This window comes from Oncorhynchus keta, chromosome 34 (genome assembly GCF_023373465.1).
Source record: "Oncorhynchus keta strain PuntledgeMale-10-30-2019 chromosome 34, Oket_V2, whole genome shotgun sequence".
NCBI lineage: Eukaryota > Metazoa > Chordata > Actinopteri > Salmoniformes > Salmonidae > Oncorhynchus > Oncorhynchus keta.
In genome coordinates this window covers 47,913,071-47,937,239 of record NC_068454.1, presented here as the reverse complement: position 1 = coordinate 47,937,239, position 24,169 = coordinate 47,913,071, and the positions used below count along the sequence as shown (strand labels likewise).

At 41.1% G+C, this 24,169-nt stretch overlaps 1 protein-coding gene across 2 annotated transcripts in view; it reads left to right on the top strand.

The window, feature by feature from the left end:
• The window catches only part of LOC118367217 (SLAIN motif-containing protein 1-like), an 82,702-nt gene that overhangs the window by 41,662 nt on the left and 16,871 nt on the right, over positions 1–24,169 (top strand). For both annotated transcript variants that reach the window (XM_052493968.1, XM_035750390.2), the window contains exons 2-5: positions 4,194–4,330; positions 14,555–14,695; positions 20,020–20,106; positions 20,595–20,750. In XM_052493968.1, the coding sequence (XP_052349928.1) occupies positions 4,294–4,330; positions 14,555–14,695; positions 20,020–20,106; positions 20,595–20,750 (421 nt within the window). In that variant the 5' untranslated portion in view covers positions 4,194–4,293. The remainder of the gene's footprint in view (positions 1–4,193; positions 4,331–14,554; positions 14,696–20,019; positions 20,107–20,594; positions 20,751–24,169) is intronic.

Here is a 24,169-nt window from a genome sequence, read left to right as displayed (position 1 = left end):
ATTAAATGGGGGATACAACCATCACAGCTCAGATTTTGCTGCAAAGAGAAAGAATCATTAGATAATTTGTTTTGGTACTGTCCATACAGTGGGGAGAACAAGTATTTGATACACTTCCGATTTTGCAGGTTTTCCTACTTACAAAGCATGTAGAGGTCTATCATTTTTCTCATAGGTACACTTCAACTGCGAGAGAAGGAATCTAAAACAAAAATCCAGAAAATCACATTGTATGATTTTTAAGTAATTAATTTGCATTTTATTGCATGACATAAGTATTTGATCACCTACCAACCAGTAAGAATTCCAGCTCTCACAGACCTGTTAGTTTTTCTTTAAGAAGCCCTCCTGTTCTCTACTCATTACCTGTATTAACTGCACCTGTTTGAACTTGTTACCTGTATAAAAGACACCTGTCCACACACTCAATCAAACAGACTCCAACATCTCCACAATGGCCAAGACTAGAGAGCTGTGGAAGGACATCAGGGATAAAATTGTAGACCTGCACAAGGCTGGGATGGGCTATAGGACAAAAGGCAAGCAGCTTGGTGAGAAGGCAACAACTGTTGGTGCAATTATTAGAAAATGGAAGAAGTTCAAGATGACGGTCAATCACCCTCGGTCTGGGGCTCTATGCAAGATCTCACCTCGTGGGGCATCAATGATCATGAGGAAGGTGAGGGATCAGCCCAGAACTACACGGCAGGACCTGGTCAATGACCTGAAGAGAGCTGGGACCACAGTCTCAAAGAAAACCATTAGTAACACACTACGCCGTCATGGATTAAAATACTGCAGCGCACGCAAGGTCCCCCTGCTCAAGCCAGCGCATGTCCAGGCCCGTCTGAAGTTTGCAAATGACCATCTGGATGATCCAGAGGAGGAATGGGAGAAGGTCATGTGGTCTGAGACAAAAATAGAGCTTTTTGGTCTAAACTCCACTCGCCGTGTTTGGAGGAAGAAGAAGGATGCTTTTCTGCAAAGGGGACAGGACGACTGCACCGTATTGAGGGGAGGATGGATGGGGGCCATGTATTGTGAGATCTTGGCCAACAACCTCCTTCCCTCAGTAAGAGCATTGAAGATGGGAGTGGCCTAGCCAGTCTCCAGACCTGAACCCAATAGACAATCTTTGGAGGGAGCTGAAAGTCCGCATTGCCCAGCGACAGCCCCGAAACCTGAAGGATCTGGAAGGTCTGTATGAAAGAGTGGGCCAAAATCCCTGCTGCAGTGTGTGCAAACCTGGTCAAGAACTACAGGAAACGTATGATCTCTGTAATTGCAAACAAAGGTTTCTGTACCAAATATTAAGTTCTGCTTTTCTGATGTATCAAATACTTATGTCATGCAATAAAATGCAAATTAATTACTTAAAAATCATACAATGTGATTTTCTGGATTTTTGTTTTAGATTCCGTCTCTCACAGTTGAAGTGTACCGATGATAAAAATTACAGACCTCTACATGCTTTCTAAGTAGAAAATTGGCAGTGTGTCAAATACTTGTTCTTCCCACTGTCTGTAGCTTGTTTTTGGTCACAGGTCACTATGAGAATAGAAAGTTTTGGAACTTTCTATAGCTTCACAGCACAGTTGAAAAGCACAGCAAATATAAATAACTGGATGGTTTTAAGAGCTAGATGGGAAGACTTGAGTGAAGCTGAAGGGTGGGACTAAAAAAAACAAAGTAAAATATACTTTGTCTGTAAAAAGTATAACGGTTCAGAACTTTTGTGAAACAGCACAGGTTAAAATAAATGCCAAATTTGTAGAATTTCTTGCTTTCTTAATGCGTTTGAGCCAATCAGTTGTGTTGTGAAAAGGTAGGGGTGATATACAGAATATAGCCCTATTTGGTAAAAGACCAAGTCCATATTATGGCAAGAACAGCTCAAATAAGCAGAGAGAAACGACAGTCCATTATTTTTTTTATTTTTTTTATTTTTTTATTTCACCTTTATTTAACCAGGTAGGCTAGTTGAGAACAAGTTCTCATTTGCAACTGCGACCTGGCCAAGATAAAGCATAGCAGTGTGAACAGACAACACAGAGTTACACATGGAGTAAACAATTAGCAAGTCAATAACACAGTAGAAAAAAATGGGCAGTCTATATACAATGTGTGCAAAAGGCATGAGGAGGTAGGCGAATAATACAATTTTGCAGATTAACACTGGAGTGATAAATGATCAGATGGGCATGTACAGGTAGAGATACTGGTGTGCAAAAGAGCAGAAAAGTAAATAAATAAAAACAGTATAAAAACAGTATGGGAATGAGGTAGGTGAAAAAGGGTGAGCTATTTACCTATAGACTATGTACAGCTGCAGCGATCGGTTAGCTGCTCGGATAGCTGATGTTTGAAGTTGGTGAGGGAGATAAAAGTCTCCAACTTCAGCGATTTTTGCAATTCGTTCCAGTCACAGGCAGCAGAGTACTGGAACGAAAGGCGGCCAAATGAGGTGTTGGCTTTAGGGATGATCAGTGAGATACACCTGCTGGAGCGCGTGCTACGGATGGGTGTTGCCATCGTTAAAGACACGAAGGTCAGACAACCAGGAAAAATTCAAGAACTTCGAAAATTCTTCAAGTGCAGTCGCAAAAACCATCAAGCACTCTGATGAAACCTGGCTCTCGTGAGGATAAGTTCATTAGTGTTGACTTACCAGACCAAATAAATGCATCACAGTGTTCAAGTAACAGACACATTTCAAAATCCACTGTTCAGAGGAGACTGTGTGAATCAGGCCTTCGGGGTCGAATTGCTGCAAAGAAACCACTACTAAGGACACCAATAAGAAGTACAAACTTTCTTGGGCCAAGAAACACGAGCAATGAACAATAGAGCTGTGGAAATCTGTCCTTTAGTCTGAGTCCAAATTTTTGGTTCCAACTGCCGTGTCTTTGTGAGACTCAGTGTAGGTGAACGGATGATCTCTGCATGTGTGGTTCCCACCATAAAGCATGGAGGAAGTGTGGGAGTACTTTGCTGGTGACACTGGCAGTGATTTATTTAGAATTCAAGGCACACTTAACAAGCATGGCTACCACAGCATTCTGCAGCAATACGCCAAACCATCTGGATTACGCTTAGTGAGACATTTGTTTTTCAACAGGACAATGACAAAACACACCTCCAGGCTGTGTAAGGGCTATTTGAACAAGAAGGAGAGTGATGGAGTGCTGCATCAGATTACCTGACCTCCACAATCACCCGACTTCAACCCAATTAAGATGGTTTGGGTTGGACCGCAGAGTGAAGGAAAAGCAGCATATGTGGGAATTCCTTCAAGACTGTTGGAAAAGCATTCCAGGTGAAGCTGGTTGAGAGGATGCCAAGAGTGTGCAAAGCTGTCATCAAGGCAAAGGGTGGATACTTTGAAGAATCTCAAATATAAAATATATTTGATTTGTTTAACACTTTTGGTTAGTAAATGATTTCTCATGTGTTATTTCATAGTTTTGATGTCTACACTATCATTATATGTAGAAAATAGTAATACTAAAGAAAAGCCCTTGAATGAGTAGGTTTGTCTACTTTTGACTGGTACTGTGTATATATATAAATATACATATATATTTACAATATATATATATATATTTACAACAACAACAAAAAATCTATATATATTTACAAAAAAATATATGGGTGATTGGAAATGGTGCAGACAATTACATTGATGGAATCCACAATCTATCCGCAATATTAAAGCTGATCTACCCCCCCTCTACAAAAACAAATATCAGTTGTCTGAATGATTAATAAAGGCTGTAAGTGTCACAGATGGGACCTTTAATACTTTTAGGTGTGCTCTTTATCCCACTGGTTTTATCGACACCCACAACCCACAACGTGACTGTTCCACTGGATGTCATAAGGTGAATGCACCAATTTGTAAGTCGCTCTGGATAAGAGCGTCTGCTAAATGACTTAAATGTAAAATGTAAATGTAAACTCATCAAGGTATTAAAATGCCTATATTCCTATGCAGAAAAGATATCAGAAAATCTCTCTTACCAGGTCGAAGTGGACATGAATACACAAACACTTTCTGCATGAACACATACCCAGTTACAGAACAGTGTTGTGGTTGTTGTATTAATTGTATCGACGTCTCCTCTAACACTATGCCCTGGGCTGTCTTCTCTATTTATTTTAACACACGATTCATTCATCGTCCTCTGTTCCAGGCTATATGTGTGTCCTAAGGCCAGGCTACGGGGCGAGTGTTTCCTTAGTCCCCTCCAGTGGAGCAGGCAGGTGCTGGACCACCCAGGCCCTGAAGTGGAGATGGCCAAGAGGTCCCTGTGCCACAGACTGGAGCAAGGTAGCGTACCTGAGACTGCCTTTTATCTGTCTGACTGCACAATACACTTGTCTCACTCCTCTTTACCTGTCTGCACACATGCACATCTGTCTCACGGCTGTTTGATCTGTGATTACCTCAAGAAAGAGAGGATAGATAGATTTAATTTATTATTAAAACATGTACATACAGCAGGGACAGGGATATCAGAGACTTACAGGGCCTTCAGAAATAATAAATACCCCTTGATTTAATCCACATTTTGTTGTGTTACAGCCTGAATTCAAAATAGATTAAATATATATTTATTTCTTATATTTCTCACCCATCTACACACAATTCCCCATAATGACAATGTGAAAACATGATTTTAGACCCTTTTGTTAATTTATTGAAAATGAAATACTGAAATATCTGATTTAAATATGTCTTTACACCCCTGAGTCAATACTTTGCAGAAGCATCTTTGGCAGCGATTACGGCTGTGAATCTTTCTGGGTACGTCTCTAAGAGCTTTCCACATCTGGATTGTGCAACATTTGCCAATAAAACGTTAAAAAATTATTCAAGCTCTGACAAGTTAGTTGTTGATCATTGCTCGACAACCATTTTCAGGTCTTGTCATAGATTGTCAAGTAGATTTAAGTCAAAACTGTAACTCGGCCAAACATTCACTATCTTCTAGTTTAGCAACTCCAGCGTAGATTTGGCCTTTTAGGTTATTGTTCTGCTGAAAGGTGCTAGGGTGTGTATGAAGGCCCGTTCCATGATCTCGCCATCACGGTTGACAACTCCATTGTGTCCTCCTCCCAGAGCGCTAAGAACCTTGGCGTGATCCTGGACAACACCCTGTCGTTCTCAACTAACATCAAGGCGGTGGCCCGTTCCTGTAGGTTCATGCTCTACAACATCCGCAGAGTACGACCCTGCCTCACACAGGAAGCGGCGCAGGTCCTAATCCAGGCACTTGTCATCTCCCGTCTGGATTACTGCAACTCGCTGTTGGCTGGGCTCCCTGCCTGTGCCATTAAACCCCTACAACTCATCCAGAACGCCGCAGCCCGTCTGGTGTTCAACCTTCCCAAGTTCTCTCACGTCACCCCGCTCCTCCGCTCTCTCCACTGGCTTCCAGTTGAAGCTCGCATCCGCTACAAGACCATGGTGCTTGCCTACGGAGCTGTGAGGGGAACGGCACCTCAGTACCTCCAGGCTCTGATCAGGCCCTACACCCAAACAAGGGCACTGCGTTCATCCACCTCTGGCCTGCTCGCCTCCCTACCACTGAGGAAGTACAGTTCCCGCTCAGCCCAGTCAAAACTGTTCGCTGCTCTGGCTCCCCAATGGTGGAACACACTCCCTCACGACGCCAGGACAGCGGAGTCAATCACCACCTTCCGGAGACACCTGAAACCCCACCTCTTTAAGGAATACCTAGGATAGGATAAAGTAATCCTTCTCACCCCCCCCTTAAAAGATTTAGATGCACTATTGTAAAGTGGCTGTTCCACTGGATGTCATAAGGTGAATGCACCAATTTGTAAGTCGCTCTGGATAAGAGCGTCTGCTAAATGACTTAAATGTAAATGTAAATGTAAGGCGAAGTCAGGTGCAGGAGAGCAGAGTATGATTAAATAAAGCGCACTTTATTATAGTTCCAAACCGGGAGCACAACAAAACAAACGCGCTCAAAAAACGTGACAATAAATTAAAGCACTTAACGAACATCACTTGACATGAAAACAATTACACACAAGACATGATGGGAAAAAGAGTGTTAAATACAAGTAGATTGAATGGGAGATTGAAAACCAGGTGTGTATGAAGACAAGACAAATGGATATATGAAAAATGGAGCGGCGATGGCAAGAAAGCCGGTGACGTCGAACAAGGAGAGGAGCCGACTTCGGCGGAAGTCGTGACAAAAGGTGAATTCATCTTCCAGTGTCCGGTAGAAAGTAGACTGAACCATGTTTTCCTCTACGAATTTTGCCTGTGCTTAGCTCGGTTCCATTTATTTTTTTATCCTCCCCAGTCCTTAACTATTACAAGCATACCTATAACATGATGCAGCCACCACTATGCTTATGGAGAGTGGTACTCCGTAATGTAGTGTTATTGGATTTGCCACAAACATAACACTTTGTATAAAAACAAGTTAATTGCTTTGCTACATTTTTTGCAGTATTACTTTAGTGCCTTGTTGCATGTCTTTAAATATTTTTATTCTGTGCAACTTCCTTCTTTTCACTCTGTCAATTAGGTTAGTGTTGTGGAGCTGTTGGCCCATCCTCAGTTTTTTCCTATCACAGCCATTAGACTGTAACTGTTTTACCATTGGCCTCATGAGTGGCTTCCTTCCTCTCCGGCAACTGAGTTAGGAAGGACTTCTGTATCTTTGTAGTGACTGGTTTTTATTTATTTATTTCACCTTGTCACGATCGTCGTAAGAAGCGGACCAAAGCGCAGCGTGGTGGGAATGCATCATTTAATAGATGACAAAAAACACGAAGTAAACTGTACAAAAACAACAAACAAATAATGACCGTGAAGCTATCATAAGAACTGTGCTGACACAAGCAACTAACATAGACAATCACCCACAAACAAACAGTGAAACCCAGAAGACCTAAGTATGATTCTCAATCGTAGACAACTAACGACACCTGCCTCTGATTGAGAACCAAATTAGGCCGTAACATAGAAATCCCAAAATCATAGAATAACAAACATAGACTGCCCACCCCAACTCACGCCCTGACCATACTAAATAACGACAAAACAAAGGAAATAAAGGTCAGAACGTGACACACCTTTATTTAAATCAAATCAAAGGTATTTATATAGCCCTTCTTACACCAGCTGATATCTCAAAGTGCTGTACAGAAACCCAGCCTACAACCGCAAACAACAAGCAATGCAGGTGTAGAAGCACGGTGGCTAGGAAAAACTCCCTAGAAAGGCCAAAACCTAGGAAGAAACCTAGAGAGGAACCAGGCTATTAGGGGTGGCCAGTCCTCTTCTGGCTGTGCCGGGTGGAGATTATAACAGAACATGGCCAAGATGTTAAAATAATAATCACAGTAGTTGTCGAGGGTGCAGCAAGTCAGCACCTCAGGAGTAAATGTCAGTTGGCTTTTCATCATTAAGAGTATCTCTACCGCTCCTGCTGTCTCTAGAGAGTTGAAAACAGCAGGTCTGGGGCAGGTAGCACGTCCGGTAAACAGGTCAGGGTTCCATAGCCGCAGGCAGAACAGTTGAAACTGGAGCAGCAGCACGGCCAGGTGGACTGGGGACAGCAAGGAGTCATCATGCCAAGTAGTCCTGAGGCATGGTCCTAGGGCTCAGGTCCTCCGAGAGAAAGAAAGAAAGAAAGAGAGAATTAGAGAGAGCATACTTAAATTCACACAGGACACTGGATAAGACAGGAGAAGTACTCCCGAAATAACAAATTGACCCCCCGACACAAACTACTGCAGCATAAATACTGGAGGCTGAGACAGGAGGGGTCAGGAGACACTGTGGCCCCATCAGATGATACCCCGGATAGGGCCAAACAGGAAGGATATAACCCCACCCACTTTGCCAAAGCACCAACTTACCATCCTGAGACAAGGCCGAGTATAGCCCACAAAGATCTCCGCCACGGCACAACCCGGGGGGGGGGCGCCAACGCAGACAGGAAGATCACGTCAGGGACTCAACCCACTCAAGTTTCATGCTGTCCCTCCTAGAGAAAGCCCTGGCTCCAGCTGTTTGCTTAGAAATTGTAGGGACAATTAGGAGGCCTGCGTCTCGTGACCGTAGTGTACGTGTAGGTATGTACGGCAGGACCAAATCAGAAATATAGGTAGGAGCAAGCCCATGTAATGCTTTGTAGGTTGAAATCAGCCCTTGCCTTAACAGGAAGCCAATGTAGAGGGAGGCTTGCACTGGAGTAATATGATCAAATTGGTTGGTTCTAGTCAGGATTCTAGCAGCCGTATTTCGCACTAACTGAAGTTTATTTAGTGCTTTATCCGGGTAGCCGGAAAGTAGAGCATTGCAGTAGTCTAACCTAGAAGTGACAAAAGCATGGATTAATTTTTTTGCATCATCTTTGGACAGAAAGTTTCTGATTTCTGTAATGTTACGTAGATGGAAAAAAGCTGTCCTTGAAACAGTCTTGATATGTTTGTCAAAAGAGAGATCAGGGTCCAGAGTAACGCTGAGGTCCTTCACAGTTTTATTTGAGACGACTGTACAACCATCAAGATTAATTGTCAGATTCAACAGAAGATCTCTTTGTTTCTTGGGACCTAGAACAAGCATCTCTGTTTTGTCCAAGTTTAAAAGTAGAAGGTTTTCAGCCATCCACTTCCTTATGTCTGAAACACAGGCTTCTAGCGAGGGCAATTTTGGAGCTTCACCATGTTTTATTGAAATGTACAGCTGTGTGTCATCTGCATAGCAGTGAAAGTTAACATTATGTTTTCGAATGACATCCCCAAGAGGTAAAATATATAGCGAAAACAATAGTGGTCCTAAAACGGAACCTTGAGGAACACCGAAATTTACAGTTGATTTGTCAGAGGACAAACTGATATCTTTCCGACAGATAAGATCTAAACCAGGCCAGAACTTGTCCGTCTAGACCAGTTTGGGTTTCCAATCTCTCCAAAAGAATGTTGTGATCGATGGTATCAAAAGCAGCACTAAGGTCTAGGAGCACGAGGACAGATGCAGAGCCTCGGTCTGACGCCATTAAAATGTAAGTTACCACCTTCACAAGTGCAGTCTCAGTGCTATGATGGGGTCTAAAACCAGGCTGAAGCATTTCATAGACATTGTTTGTCTTCAGGAAGGCAGTGAGTTGCTGCGCAACAGCTTTTTCAACAGTGTTTGAGAGGAATGGAAGATTCGATATAGGCGATAGTTTTTAAATATTTTCTGGGTCAAGGTTTGGCTTTTTCAAGAGAGGCTTTATTACTGCCACTTTTAGTGAGTTTGGTACACATCCAGTGGATAGAGAGATGTTTATTATGTTCAACATAGGAGGGCCAAGCACAGGAAGCAGCTCTTTCAGTTGTTTAGTTGGAATAGGGCCCAGTATGCAGCTTGAAGGTTTAGAGGCCATGATTATTTTCATCATTGTGTCAAGAGATATAGGACTAAAACACTTGAGTGTCTCAGTACTAAAACACTTGAGTGTCTCTCTTGATCCCAGGTCCTGGCAGAGTTGTGCAGACTCAGGACAACTGAGCTTTGGAGGAATACGCAGATTTAAAGAGGAGTCCGTAATTTGCTTTCTAATGATCATGATCTTTTCCTCAAAGAAGTTCATTGATTTATTACTGCTGAAGTGAAAGCCATCCTCACCTGGGGAATGCTGCTTTTTAGTTAGCTTTGCGACAGTATCAAAAATACATTTTGGATTGTTCTTATTTTCCTCAATTAAGTTGGTAAAAATAGGATGATCCAGCAGCAGTGAGGGCTCTTCGATACTGCACGGTACTGTCTTCCAAGCTAGTCGGAAGACTTACAGTTTTGTGTGGCGTAATTTCCGTTCCAATTTTCTGGAAGCTTGCTTCAGAGCTCGGGTATTTCTATATACCAGGGAGCTAGTTTCTTATGACAAATGTTTTTAGGTTTTAGGGGTGCAACTGCATCTAGGGCATTGCACAAGGTTAAATTGAGTTCCTCAGTTAGGTGGTTAAAACCTTTTTGGAATAGGGGGCAGCATTTTCACTTTTGGATGAATAGCGTGCCCAGAGTGAACTGCCTCCGACTCTGTCCCTGATGCTAATATATGCATATTATTATTAGTATTGGATAGGAAACACTCTGAAGTTTCTAAAACTGTTTGAATGATGTCTGAGTATAACAGAACTCATATGGCAGATGAAAACCTGAGAAAAATCCAACCAGAAAGTGGGATATCTGAGGTTTGTAGTTTTTCAAAGCTTGGCCTACCGAAAACACAGTGTCTATGGAGTCAAGTTGCACTTCCTACGGCTTCCACTAGATGTCAACCGTCTTTAGAAACTGGTTTGAGGATTCTACTATACAGGAGGGGCTCATGAGACCTGTTTGAGTCAGTGGCCTGGCAGAGTGTCTCAGGCTCGTGACTCGCGCTCCCGACAGAGTTATCTCTTGTTCCAGTGCTTTTCTTCAGACATAGGAATTCTCCGGTTGGAAGCTTATTGATGTTTTATGTTAAGAACATCCTAAAGATTGATTCCATACATCGTTTGACCTGTTGCTACGACCTGTAATGGAACTTTTCGAGTTTTTGTCTGGACAAAGTGCTCGCGCCTCATGAAGATGGATTACTGGGCTGAACACGCTAACAACAAGTGGCTATTTGGACATAAATGATGGACTTTATGGAACAAATCAGTCATTTATTGTTGAACTGAGATTCCTGGGAGTGCCTTCTGATGAAGATCATCAAAGGTAAGTGAATATTTATAGTGTTATTTCTAACTTCTATTGACTCCAAAATGACGGATATTTCTCTGTCTGGATTGGGCTCTGAGCGCCGTTCTCAGATTATGCTTTTTCCGTAAAGTTTTTTTGAAATCTGACACAGCGGTTGCATTAAGGAGAAGTCTCTTTAATTCTGTGAATAACAGTTGTAAATTTGATCAATGTTTATTATGAGTATTTCTGCAAAATCACCAGAAGTTTTGGAATCAAAACATTACTGCACGTAAGGCGCCAATGTAAACTGAGATTTTTGGATATAAATATGCACATTATCATACAAAACATACATGTATTGCGTAACATGATGTCCTATGAGTGTCATCTGATGAAGATCATCAAAGGCTAGTGATTAATTTTATCTATATTTCTGCTTTTTGTGACTCCTATCTTTGGCTGGAAATATGGCTGTGTTTTTTTGACTTGGCTATGACCTAACATAATCATATTTTGTGCTTTCGCTGTAAAGCATTTTTAAAATCAGACACGATGGGTAGATTAACACAATGTTTATCTTTCATTTGCTGCATTGGACTTGTTTATGTTGGAAAGTTACATATTTCTAAAATTAAATTTGAATTTCGCACGCTGAATTTCGCACGCAGCGGAATGTTGTCGAGGGGTTCTGCTAGCAGAACGCCTGCGCTAGAAAGGCTAAATCAATGTTCGCATGGTATTTCACAGTAAACTTTTATTTTGGATCAATGGTTGTATGGTGAAAGATGTCTCCAAACCAAATGAATGCACAATAAAAAGATTTTGAATATTAGACTTGCTGCATTACAAGTGTTAACAGTTTGAGGTTTATTACTAAGAATTTTGAAAATTCAACACATACTTGTGAAAATAGCACCAAAGCGATTGAAAAATTCTTCAATCTACCTGCTACTGAAACAGTGTGGTTCACTAATACTGCATCAGACAGCACGTGTGCTTTGCTACAGTGTGTGTAGTTTAATCTTGTTATTTTGAAGATTGTTTGGGATCAATACATTCTCTATCAGTTAGTTGGTGTGGCTCTCTCCAGTCACCTCTGCAGTGTGTCGCCAAAGGGGTGTGTATGTATGTTCAAAGTCCTTCTCTATGCTTTCAAAGGATGGATTCAGGAAAGGTTGGCTCTCTGTCCATACGTCATGAATACAGCTTTGTTCCTCTGGTCTCAGTTAACTGTTGTTCATATAGGTAGCTGTGAGTTGTTAGACTTCAGTTCAGCTTTTGACATTATCGATCAAAGTCTGCTGCTGAAAGAATCTGTGTTATGGCTTTATATCCTCTGCTATATCGTGGATTGAGAATTACCTGTCTAACCAAACACAGAGGGTGTTCTTTATTGGAAGCCACTCCAACATAGACCAGGTAGGGCATACCCCAGAGCAGCTGCTTATGCCCCTTTTTTCACTAAAGACCTGCCACTGGCACTGAGTAAAGTATTTTTGTCCACAGCAAGTGTAATCACTGCACCACTTAACAAAGAGCTACAGTCAGTTTTAGAATGGGTAAGCTAAATATAAGCTAAATATTTAAACAACAAAAAACATTGTATGAGCTAGTTGAGGAGACTAAACTGCTAGGTGTAACCCTGGATTGTAAACGGTCATGGTCAGAACATATTGATGCAACGGTAGTTAAAATGGCAGAGAGGTCTATAATAAAGCCTTACTCTGCTTTATTGACATCGCTATCAACAAAACAAGTCCTACAGGCCCTAATTTTATCGCACCTGGACAACTGCCCAGTCATATGGTCAAGTTCCACAAAGAGTGACATAGGCAAATTACAGTTGGCCCAGACCAGAGCAGCACGGCTGGGCCTTCAGTGTACACGAAGAGCTAACATAGATAACATGCATGTCAATCTCTCCTGGATCAAAGTAGAGCAGAGATTGATTGCATCACTACTAATGTTGAAAGCAAGGAGCTGTCTGTTCAATCAACTAGCACACAGCTCAGACACCCATGCCTACCCCACAACATAGTGCCATGACTACATGGAACTCTATTCCACATCAAGTAACACAAGTGAGTAGTAAAATCTGATTTTAAAAACGGATAACGTGGGCTGTGAAAAGACACGCACATGCATACGCAACACACACTCCCACACGCACGCACGCTACCCACACACATACATTGTAATTTTGTAACATTGTTGTATTGTGGTATTATATATTTTGTATTGTAGATATGTAGTTGTAGAGTAGTGGTGTAATAATGTGTTGTGTGAAAAAAATATTTGCCTTAATCTGGTTTGGACCCCAAGAAGACAAAAGTGAATTGCTAATTTTACCCAGTAGTGGTAAGGCTAATTGTGTGTGAAGTACGCTAAATGCTAATGCACTGCTCTCTCTCTCCCTGTCAGGTGCCTTGCTGCTTACCAATAACTGGGGTTGCGTAGGAAATGGCACCCTATTCCCTATACAGTCTACTTCATTATGCTCAAAAACAGTGTACTATATAGGGAAAAGGGTGTCATTTCAAACGCGGCTGGGAATAAACTCAGTTTGCTGTATGTGCACACAGAGCCTCCACACATTTTCATATCTATTAATCACTATGTGTTCCAGCCAGTACACTAGGGATGTTGAAGGGAGTACATTTAGTTTTTTTGCTGTGGATTTTACATGGTTCAATCCCTAATTATTCCCCCTAAATATCCATGAACCAACAAGCTGCAGCTGCAAAGCTCATCTGGTTGTTAAAGCCCTCCCTGTCCAAGCAGAGATTTTACACAATATTTTTACAATCTGAAATAGTGTTTTTCAATCACTTTAGCACAATTTTCAGATATTTTCAAATCTCTTTGTACAAAACTCAAAACCGATAACACTTGTAATGACCCCTGTATGTATGTTCATAATCTTTGATTGAGCTTTTATTGGAGTTTAACAACACTTTATGTGAAATACAGTACCTTGACAACATTTTGTTTAGCCACCAATACATCAGATAATGATAGACTCACTGTTTACTTTAACATTTAAATCAATAGTAAAAAATGTAAGATATAATTTTTTTAAACGGTAATTTTTTAAGTGAAGAGGAATAGTAGATGGAAAATATCATTTTCCATACAGTATTTGGCCATAACTAGATTATTTTAAAATGTTTTATTAAATATGTCAGTCTTAAGAGTTCCACTATCCTCACACAGTACATTCATAGAATAAACAATCAGAAATGGTGTATTGTGTGGGTATTGTAAAGCAGTAGACTACAGAAAAAACATATTTTAGAAGCACAGTGGTGCCCTATGCAACATTGTACAAAATCACCTTTTCTATGTGACTTGTCAACTGATACTATATCACTTCTCTCTACTTGACAAAATGTATCAGTTTTATGTTTTGATGAGTAGAATATTATACAATCCAGGTTTTTCAGATGTGCATTGTGCAGTACACTGTAATTCCAAATAGTTGCACATAGAGTGACTATATTCACTTTGTCCTATGGAACATAAAGGATCATAATGTAGTATTTACAGCCACATCCATGTATGATTTGACTTCCCAACATAAATTGATGTCAATTGATACATTTATAATGTAAAAATATATAATAAAAAAACTAGACACTTTAAGATTAAAACATGTCAAAAGTATTATGAATATGCATTTTGCAGAATACTTGAAAAGGGTGATTTGGTGCAGTGAACAAGTGACTTTGTGAATTGGTTTGTTGTGCTCAGTCAATTGAAAATGTGCTCAGAGTGTATGTGTGTGTGTGTGTTCTTATTTGTTAGTCTAAGTATTTCAATCTAACCTCCATGTGCTCTTCTCCCCAGGCAAGTGGAGGAGAAGCATCAGCAACTCGGGTCTGGTGTCCTCTGTCCGTCCTTACAGCTCCATCACAGATTGGATCTCTCCCCTTAGCTGCCCCATCCTGCCTTACACTAAACCTGCTGTGCTAACCACAGAGTCCACAGGTAACATATCCTGCACTGCGTGGCCAGCACTATCAAAGCCTACAACATGAACTGACATACTTAATTTTCTCACCACTATCCAACCAGAATAGACAGAGTGGTGAACATTTGATTGATAGTTTGTCCATAAATGTGTATTTTATTTATCTCATATAGTTCTAATTACCTTATTCACACCTTACTTGCTCGTGCATGACTCACTCACTCACTCACTCACTCACTCACTCACTCACTCACTCACTCACTCACTCACTCACTCACTCACTCACTCACTCATGGTGTGAACTCACACTGCTAAAATGCTCGACCACTGCTACTCCCCCTTCCAGGATGCCTACAAGGCCCTTCCCCGCTCTCCCTTTGGCAAATCAGCTCATAACTACATTTTGCTCCTCCCTTCCTATAGGAAGAAACTCAAACAGGGTGTCATGTGTGCTCCCTCTCCGTCCTCTAGGCCACCAGTCTGCTCGTCATGGCCCACACCTATCACCATCTTAAGTGTGATTGTGCATTATGACACTCACCTGAACTCCATTACCTCCTTGATTACCTGCCCTATATTTGTCACTCCAGTCATCATTGTATGTGTATCTGTATCTGTTTCATGTCGGTGCGCTGTTTGTTTAATTAATTAAATGTTTTCACTCCCTGAACTTGCTTCCCGACTTGCAGCATACACCATTACACCAAGTACCCATGCTAAGGTCTATTCAACATGTTCTGGGTAGCCTCTGAAAATAACATTGATGTATACACAGACACGGTGACTGAGTTCATCAAGAAGTGTATAGGGGATGTAGTTCCCACTGGGACTGTTAAAATCTATCCAAACCAGAAACCGTGGGTAGATGGTAGCATTCGCACAAAACTGAAAGCGTGAACCATGGCAAGGTGACTGGGAATATGGTTGAATACGAACAGTGTAGTTATTCCCTCTGTAAGGAGATCAAACAGGGAAAATCTCAGTACAGAGATAAAATGGAGTCGCAATTCAACAGCTCAGACAAAAGACTATCTGGCATGGTCTACAGACAATCAGGGATTACAAAGGGAGAACCAGCCACGTTGCGGACTCCAACGTCTTGCTCCCGGACAAGCTAAACACCTTCGCCAGCTTTGAGGATAACACAGTGCCACGAATGCGGATCGCTCCCAAGGACTGTGGGCTCTTGTTCTCCGTGGCCAACGCGAGTAAGACTTTTAAGCGTGTTAACCCTAGCAAGGCTGCAGGCCTAGACGGCATCACTAGCTGCGTACTCAGAGCATGCGCAGACCAGCTTGCTGGAGTGTTTATGGACATATTTAATCTCTCGTTATCCCAGTCTGCTGTCCCCACTTGCTTCAAGATGTCCACCATTGTTCCTGTTCCCAAGAAAGCAAAGGTAACTGAACTAAATTACTATTGCCCTGTAGCACTCACTTCTGTTATCATGGAGTGCTTTGAGAGGCTAGGTAAGGATCATATCACCTTTCCTGACACCCTAGACCCACTTCAATATGCATAACGCCCAATAGATCCACAAACGATGCAATCGCCATCGCACTGCTCTATCCCATCTGGACAAGAGGAATCGCTATGTTTATATTTCTTTTGATTTTCCCATGTCAAGCAAAGAGGCACTGAGGCACTGGTAGGCCTTGACATACATCCACAGGTACACCTCCAATTGACTCAAATGATGTCAATTAGCCTTTCAGAAGCTTTTAAAGCCATGACATAATTTTCTGGAATTTTCCAAGCTGTTTAAAGGCACAGTCAACTTAGTGTATGTAAACTCTGACCCACTGGAATTGTGATACAGTGAATTATAAGTGAAACAATCTGTCTGTAATACCTGTCTGTAAACAAAGTAGTTGTCTTAACCGACTTGCCAAAACTATAGTTTGTGGAATGGTTGAAAAACAAGTTTTAATGACTCCAACCTAAGTGTATGTAAACTTCCAACTTCAACTGTATGTGTTTGTTACCAATATAATTTCATTTGATTTGAAGTCAAGGTAAGCTTTTGGTTTTACAAATTTTTTGACACCGGGGACTGCCGGTGTAAGTGCTAAAGTTCTTACTCATTGTACACTATAACGTTACTGCATGATTGTAGCGGGTTTACTAACGTGTTCTATTAGCTATGTTGAGTATAATATTACTTTAGCCAATATGGCGACAACGATGTGGGCTGGGTGTAGCGGTATTGATATGGTTTGGCTTGGAAAGTTTTTTCTTTGCCTGGTCACATACAGCTGATGTGTTGTGCATTGAAGTCCACAAGTGAAGGGAAAAGGTGAGAGGAGGAGAGGGCATAGATGTGAGTGTAACGACGTTCGTCTGTTGAAAGAAGAGAGTCGGACCGAAATGCAGCGTGTTGGTTACTCACGACTTTAATGAAAGAACGCGGTACATGAAATAACTGATACTAACTACAAAACAACAGAACGGAACGTGAAACTAATTACAGCCTATCTGGTGACTACAACACAGAGACAGGAACAAACACCCACAAAATACAAAGCGAAACTCAGGCTGCCTAAATACGGTTCCCAATCAGAGACAACGATAAGCACCTGACTCTAATTGAGAATCGCCTCAGGCAGCCAAGCCCTATACCACACCCCTAATCAGCCGCGATCCCAAATAATACAAACCCCAATACGAAACACAACATATAAACCCATGTCACACCCTGGCCTACCCAAACATAACAAAAACACAAAATACAATGACCAAGGCGTGACAGTGAGAAGGAATACAACGTGGCTGCTATGAAAGTGAACTGTGTTAAACGGAATGAAACAGAATGAAACAGGGTTACATTTGTCCAATAGAATCTCTCATTTGAAACTGTCGGACTAATGATTACACCCTAGATCAGCTAGATGCATGGAAGAGTGTGCAAGGCTGTATCGCCTCAAATTTTCCCTTGACCTGTGTGCACCTACGTTGTAAACTTTCAGTCATAGGTCTAGGTTGTAGCAATCTCATGATGGGTATAGGGAAAATTTGAGTATCATGTAGCCTGAACATATCGCTGTTACATTGAACTTGGTGAATGGAATATGTTGTAATAGAAATAAGGCCATGCTCATGAAGGAAAAAATTATCTGTTGTATGTGTAAGAAATTCAGTGACCGCATATGACTCTAGGACTGTTAATCATACATATTTCATTTTACAAGTCTGGGACTTGTCATAAAATAATTTAAAGTATATTAAACTTATGATTTACAAATTATGATCCCTGGCTTGAACCCTTCAGAATGTATTCACACCCCTCAACATTTTTCACATTTTGTTATGTTACAGAGTTGATTTAATTGTCATTTTTTGTTAACTATTTACACAAAATACTCTGTCAAATTGTTTTATTAATGGAAAATGAAACGCCAATATAGTTTGATTAGATAAGTATTCAACCCTGTGAGTCAATATGTTAAAATCAGCAGCTATTACAGCTGCGAGTCTTTCTGGGTAAGTCACTAAGAGCTTTTGCACACCTGGATTGTAAAATATTTGCCCATTAATCTTTTAAAAATGATTCAGCTCAGTCAAGTTGTTGTTGATCATTGCTAGACACCTTTTTCAAGGCTGTCCATAGATTTTCAAGCCGATTTAAGCCAAAACTGTAACTAGGGCACTTATATTCTATAACATCTTGGTAAGCAACTCCAGTGTATATTGGGCCTTGTGCTTTAGGTAATTGTCCTGCTGAAAGGTGAATTTGTTTTATGATTAGTGGTACTCACTGATGTGTTGTCTGTTGGAAACATACGTTTTCTTCTTGTTAGGTGCCTCATAAGAAGAGGTAGGTGCAGGAGTCAGGAGCAGGAGAGCAAGGAAGTCCCAGTGGCACAGTCGTTTATTACAAAGTCCCAACACAACAACAGCAGGTGGGGAAACACACCTCAACGAAGTCGCCACACATAGGGAAGAATCATGAAACACATGGAGGAGAAACCTCTACTCCTAATACAATACCAACAATACAACGACAGAAAAAAAAACATGTGGCGCAAAGCACGCACCCCTAACAGAGCAAACACAGCAAATAATCCCGCACAAAGACTTTCAGGCAGCGGAGGTTAATAAACCCACCGAAATTAACTAATAGGACACAGGTGTAAACAAAACAGACAGACACAAACGAAAAGGAAAAATGGATCGGTGGCAGCTAGTAGGTCGGCGACGACGACCGCCGAGCACCGCCCGAACAGGGAGAGGAGCCACCTTCGGTGGAAGTCGTGACACTTCTAGGATTTTGCCTGTGCTTGGCTCTATTCCTTTTATAATTAAAAACTCCCTAGTCCTTGCCGATGACTAGCATACCCATAACATGATGTAGCCACCACCATGCTTCAAAATATGAAGAGTGGAACTCAGTGATGTGTTCTGTTTGATTTGCCCCAAACATAACAAAAAGTTAATTTCTTTGGCAGTTTTTTTGCAGCATTATTTTTATTCTGTACTGGCGTCCTTCTTTTCACTATTTCATTTATGTTAGTAGTGTTGAGTAACTACAACACTGTTGAACCATCCTCATTTATGTCCTATCACAGTAATTACACTCTAACTGTTTTAAAATCACCATTGGCCTCATGGTGAAATCCCTGAGCAGTTTCCTTCCTCTCTGGCAACTGAGTTAGGAAGGCTGCCTGTGTCTTTGTAGTGACTGTGTGTATTGATACACAATTCAAAGTGTAATTAATAACTGCACCATGCTCAATTGGATATTCAATGTCCGTTTTTGTTTTGTGTTTCCCGTCTACCAGTAGGTGCCCTTTGTGAATCATTGGAAAACTGAGGGACCTTACAGATAATTGTATGTGTTGGGTACAGAGATGGGGAAGTAAATAATCAAGTCAAACACTATTATTGCACAGAGTGAGTCCATGCAACTTGTGACTTGTTAAGCATATTTTTACTCCTGAACTTATTTAGACTTGCCAAAACAAAGGGGTTGAATACTTATTGACTCAAACCATTTCAACTTTTCATTTTTTATTAATTTGTAAACACTTTGTCATTATGGGATATTGTGTGTATTTAATAAATGTTTTATTTAGGCTACAACACAACAAAATGTGGAAAAAGTAAAGGGTGTGAATACTTTCCGAAGGCAGTGTATTTTTGAGAGGGTTAGATTGCTGTCAGCAAAATAGTAATAGTTCCACCTTGACCTTTGATGCTGGCTAGGTATACTTTTTTTCTTTCAATACTTTCAAGTCTATATAATGTGCCTAAGGACTATGGGCTAGGGGTTGATTTTGGGATAGTGTCAAGGCTTTCTATGGCTCTCCCTCTCTATTTTGAACCCATTTTCTCTTTTTTCCAGCTCCTTTCTCTGCATCCTGCCATCCCTTGCTCCAGCAGCAGACTCTCCCAGGGAGGGGCTCCTGCAGCCTTAACTCGGTTTACCACAGTAAGACTCATCACTGTTATGAAGCATGATGTACCATTGCTGAGTTAAAAGAGGTGAAGACCCATAATTCCATGAGTGATCATGTTGTTCTTGAAAGTAATAACACACTGAAATATGTTAATTCACCAACAGTACTGCAGCATCCTCACTCCACAGCAATATCAAATATATCACACTATTCCAAAAATATTTGTATTCACCTCATATTTTTATTCACATCTTCTTGCACTGAACTATTGTGTTCAATACACTACAGAAAAAGGAAAGGAGTTGCAGTGAATTCATATATTAGCTTTAACAACACATTACTTTACCATACATTACCATCTGAAGCTGTGGAAGACCATCATCCAACCTCCAGAACCCTATATCTTTTATTTTATTTTATAGCATCTTTGAGATACTCATTTGAATGAAAAGCACTATATAAAATAAATATATTATTATTCATATCCGTACATTAGCATACATTACCGTGTCCTCTGTAGTTGCAGGTGTGAGTCGGCAGCATGCTGCGGTCAGCCCCCAGTCTTCCATGGATAGTGAGGTAGGCACTTCAGAGCTGGAGGATGACACTATATCTATGGGCTATAAACTACAGGACATGACAGACGTACAGGTCATGGCTCGACTGCAGGAGGAGAGTGAGTAGATTACACTCTACTGCTTTTGTAATGATAAATATCTTCATCAGTTGGGAATTGTACAAGTAGAAATGAACAATAAACTCAATAACATTTTGTATTGGATACACCTTATAAACACGCTAGATGATGTGGAAGGAACATATGTAGCTGTATATACTAACAATATATTTTGTTCATTGTTCTACCATGAAGCATAAATGTGACCGACCGGCTTGATTTGGTCTTATGTAACAACATTTAAAATGTTTTTTTTTTTTTTTTACCTGGGATAAAAGTAGAAACTCAGAGCTAGAAAATTGTATATCATACACTACAGTTGAGGAACAATGGGAAAGTAATTCTGCTTTGAAAGTTGATACATTTGCAACCCCACTTTTGAAAAAATGTCCCTTGAATGTTTTGGTACACCTACTGGAGAGCTCTTCTTTGGCTACACCCATTCAGCATCATTCACAACCTAAGCCCCACCCATCTATTTAAGAATTCACATGTGAGGCCATGTGCTAAACAGAGAGAGTATGGTAGTGTATGTTTGTATACAGTTGTTGCATCATGAGCATTCTATTGTCGCCCGACATCAAACTTATCGTTGTCGTTATGAAAAAGTATAAACACAAAAACGACAGGCTGCATGACATCAGCAGCCTGGTTAAAAATGAATTTAGTGTATGTCAATCTAGCATACAATGCAACTAAAATCAACTTTCTAAACAATGTTTTTGTTCCTCTCTCTATTCGGAAAGTATTCAGACCCTTTTACTTTTTTTCTTATCAATCTACACACAATACCCCATAATGACAAAGTAAAAGCTGTTGTTTAGAAACTTTTTCTAGTGTATTAAAAATAAAAAACTGATATCATAATTACACAAGTATTCAGACTTTACTCAGTACTTTGTTGAAGCAGCTTTGGCAGCGATTACAGCCTTGAGTCTTCTTGGGTAAGACGCTACAAGCTTGGCACACCTGTATTTGGGGAGTTTCTTCCATTTTTTTCTGCAGATCCTCTCAAGCTCTGTCAGGATGGATGGGGAACGTCGCGGCACAGCTTTTTTCAGGTCTCTCCAGAGATGTTTGATCGGGCTCTGGCTGGGCCAGAGGACATTCAGAGACTTGTCCCGAAGCAACTCCTGCATTGTCTTGGCTGTGTGTTTAAGGTCATTGTCCTGTTGGAAGGTGAACCTTTGCCCCAGTCTGAGGTCCTGAGCGCTCTAGAGCAGGTTTTCTTCAAGGATCTCTCTGTACTTTGCTCTGTTCATCTTTCCCTCAATCCTGACTAGTCTCCCAGTTCCTGCCGCTGTAAAACATCCCCACAGCACGATGCTGCCAACACCATGCTTCAACGTAGGGATGGTGTCAGGTTTCCTCCAGACGTGACACTTCGCATTCAGGCCAAAGAGTTCAATCTTGGTTTCATCAGACCAGAGAATCTTGTTTCTGTTAATTGAATGATTAGAATATTCCACCCTGAAACCATATAATTGTATGGAATTTATTAGATTGTATAAAATTATAATCAATAAATGTGTAGTTCTAGTCAGAATTAGGGTAAAACAATACAGCTAACGTTTGTATTTGTAGTGTCTTAAAAACCAGACTGTCTGAGCAGGATTCGGTGCCGACCTTGGCTGGAGGCCACTGAGAGTACTTCCCAGGGTCTCCCTATCTTGAGGGAGGACGGGGAGTGATTCCCACGGCCACCCCTAATCTTTGTCGGCTGGGTAGTGGGATAGTATGTGCGTAGTGTCACGCCTTGGTCTTAGTGTTTTGTGTTTTCGTTGATTGTTTGGTCAGGCCAGGGTGTGACATGGGTTTGTTTTGTTGTATTTCGTATTGGGGTTTTGTAGTTATTGGGATTGCGGCTGAGTAGGGGTTTTGTATGGGCTTGGCTGCCTGAGGCGGTTCTCAATCAGAGTCAGGTGATTCTCGTTGTCTCTGATTGGGAACCGTATTTAGGTAGCCTGGGTTTCGCTTTGTATTTCGTGGGTGATTGTTCCTGTCTCTGTGTAGTGTTCACCAGATAGGCTGTATTAGGTTTCACATTCCGTTTGTTGTTTTTGTATCTTTCAGTTATTTTCATGTATCGCTATTCTTTCATTAAAGACACAAGTAACAACCACGCTGCATTTCGGTCCGACTCTCTTTCTACAAATGAAGAACGCCGTTACACGTAGGGTATCTACTGTTTTTGTGGAAGTATGTGCGCAGCTATAAAATGGATGTCCTTCTATTCTTGACTTTAGAACTTCTCTGAATAAACTGTGCTAACCTTTTGCATAAGCTGAGTCTTTGACTAATTATTATTATACCCATGGTCTTACAAACCACAGGGATTTGTCAGAGCTATTGATTGTTAGTTATTATCATTGGGATTGAAAATTCTCATGACAGTTTCACATGGTCTGAGAGTCATTTATATGCCTTTTGGCAAACTCCAAGCGGGCTGTCATGTGCCTTTTACTGAGGAGTGACTTCCGTCTGGCCACTCTACCATAAAGGCCTGATTGGCGGAGTGCTGTAGAGATGGTTGTCCTTCTGGAAGGTTCTCTCATCTCCACAGAGGAACTCTGGAGCTCTTTGCAGGTGACCATCAGTTTCTTGGTCACCTCCCTGACCAAGGCCCTTCTCCCCCGATTGCTCAGTTTAAGTGGGCGGCCAGCTCTAGGAAGAGTCTTGGTGATTTCAAACATCAATTTAAGAATGATGGAGGCCACTGGGTTCTTGGGGACCTTCATTGCTGCAGAATGTTTTTTTTACCCTTCCCCAGATTTTGTACCTCGACACAATCGTGTCCTGGAGCTCTACGGACAATTCCTTCGACCTCATGGCTTGGTTTTTACTCTGACATGCACTGTTGACCGTATGACCTTATATAGACAGGTGTGTGCCTTTCCAAATCATGTCCAATCAATTGAATTTACCACAGTGTAGACTCCAATCAAGTTGTAGAAACATCTCAAGGATGATCAATGGAAACAGGATGCACCTGAGCTCAATTTCTAGTCTCATAGCAAACGGTCTGAATACTTATGTAAATAAATTGTGGAATAAAATAAACCAATTGTGGAAAACGTCAAGCAGTCTGAATATTTTCCGAAATGCACTGTAGCTGACAGCGTCTTAACTTTAGCTAATTTGTATTAATTATTACAGGAAAATAAACTCACAACAAGGTCATTATTTACAAGTTAATGGTGAGCTAATTACAAAAAATAGCTTAAGGTTGTGAGTGTGATGACATAAAAGCAAGGCATTCTACCAGAGAATTTTAGAACTTGGACACTGTCTCATTGGCCTAACGTAGGGGTCTCCAACCATGTTCCTGGAGAGCTACCATCCAGTAGGTTTCTGCTCCAACCCCAGTTGTAACTAACCTGGTTCAGCTTATCAACCTGGTAATTATTAGAATCAGGTGT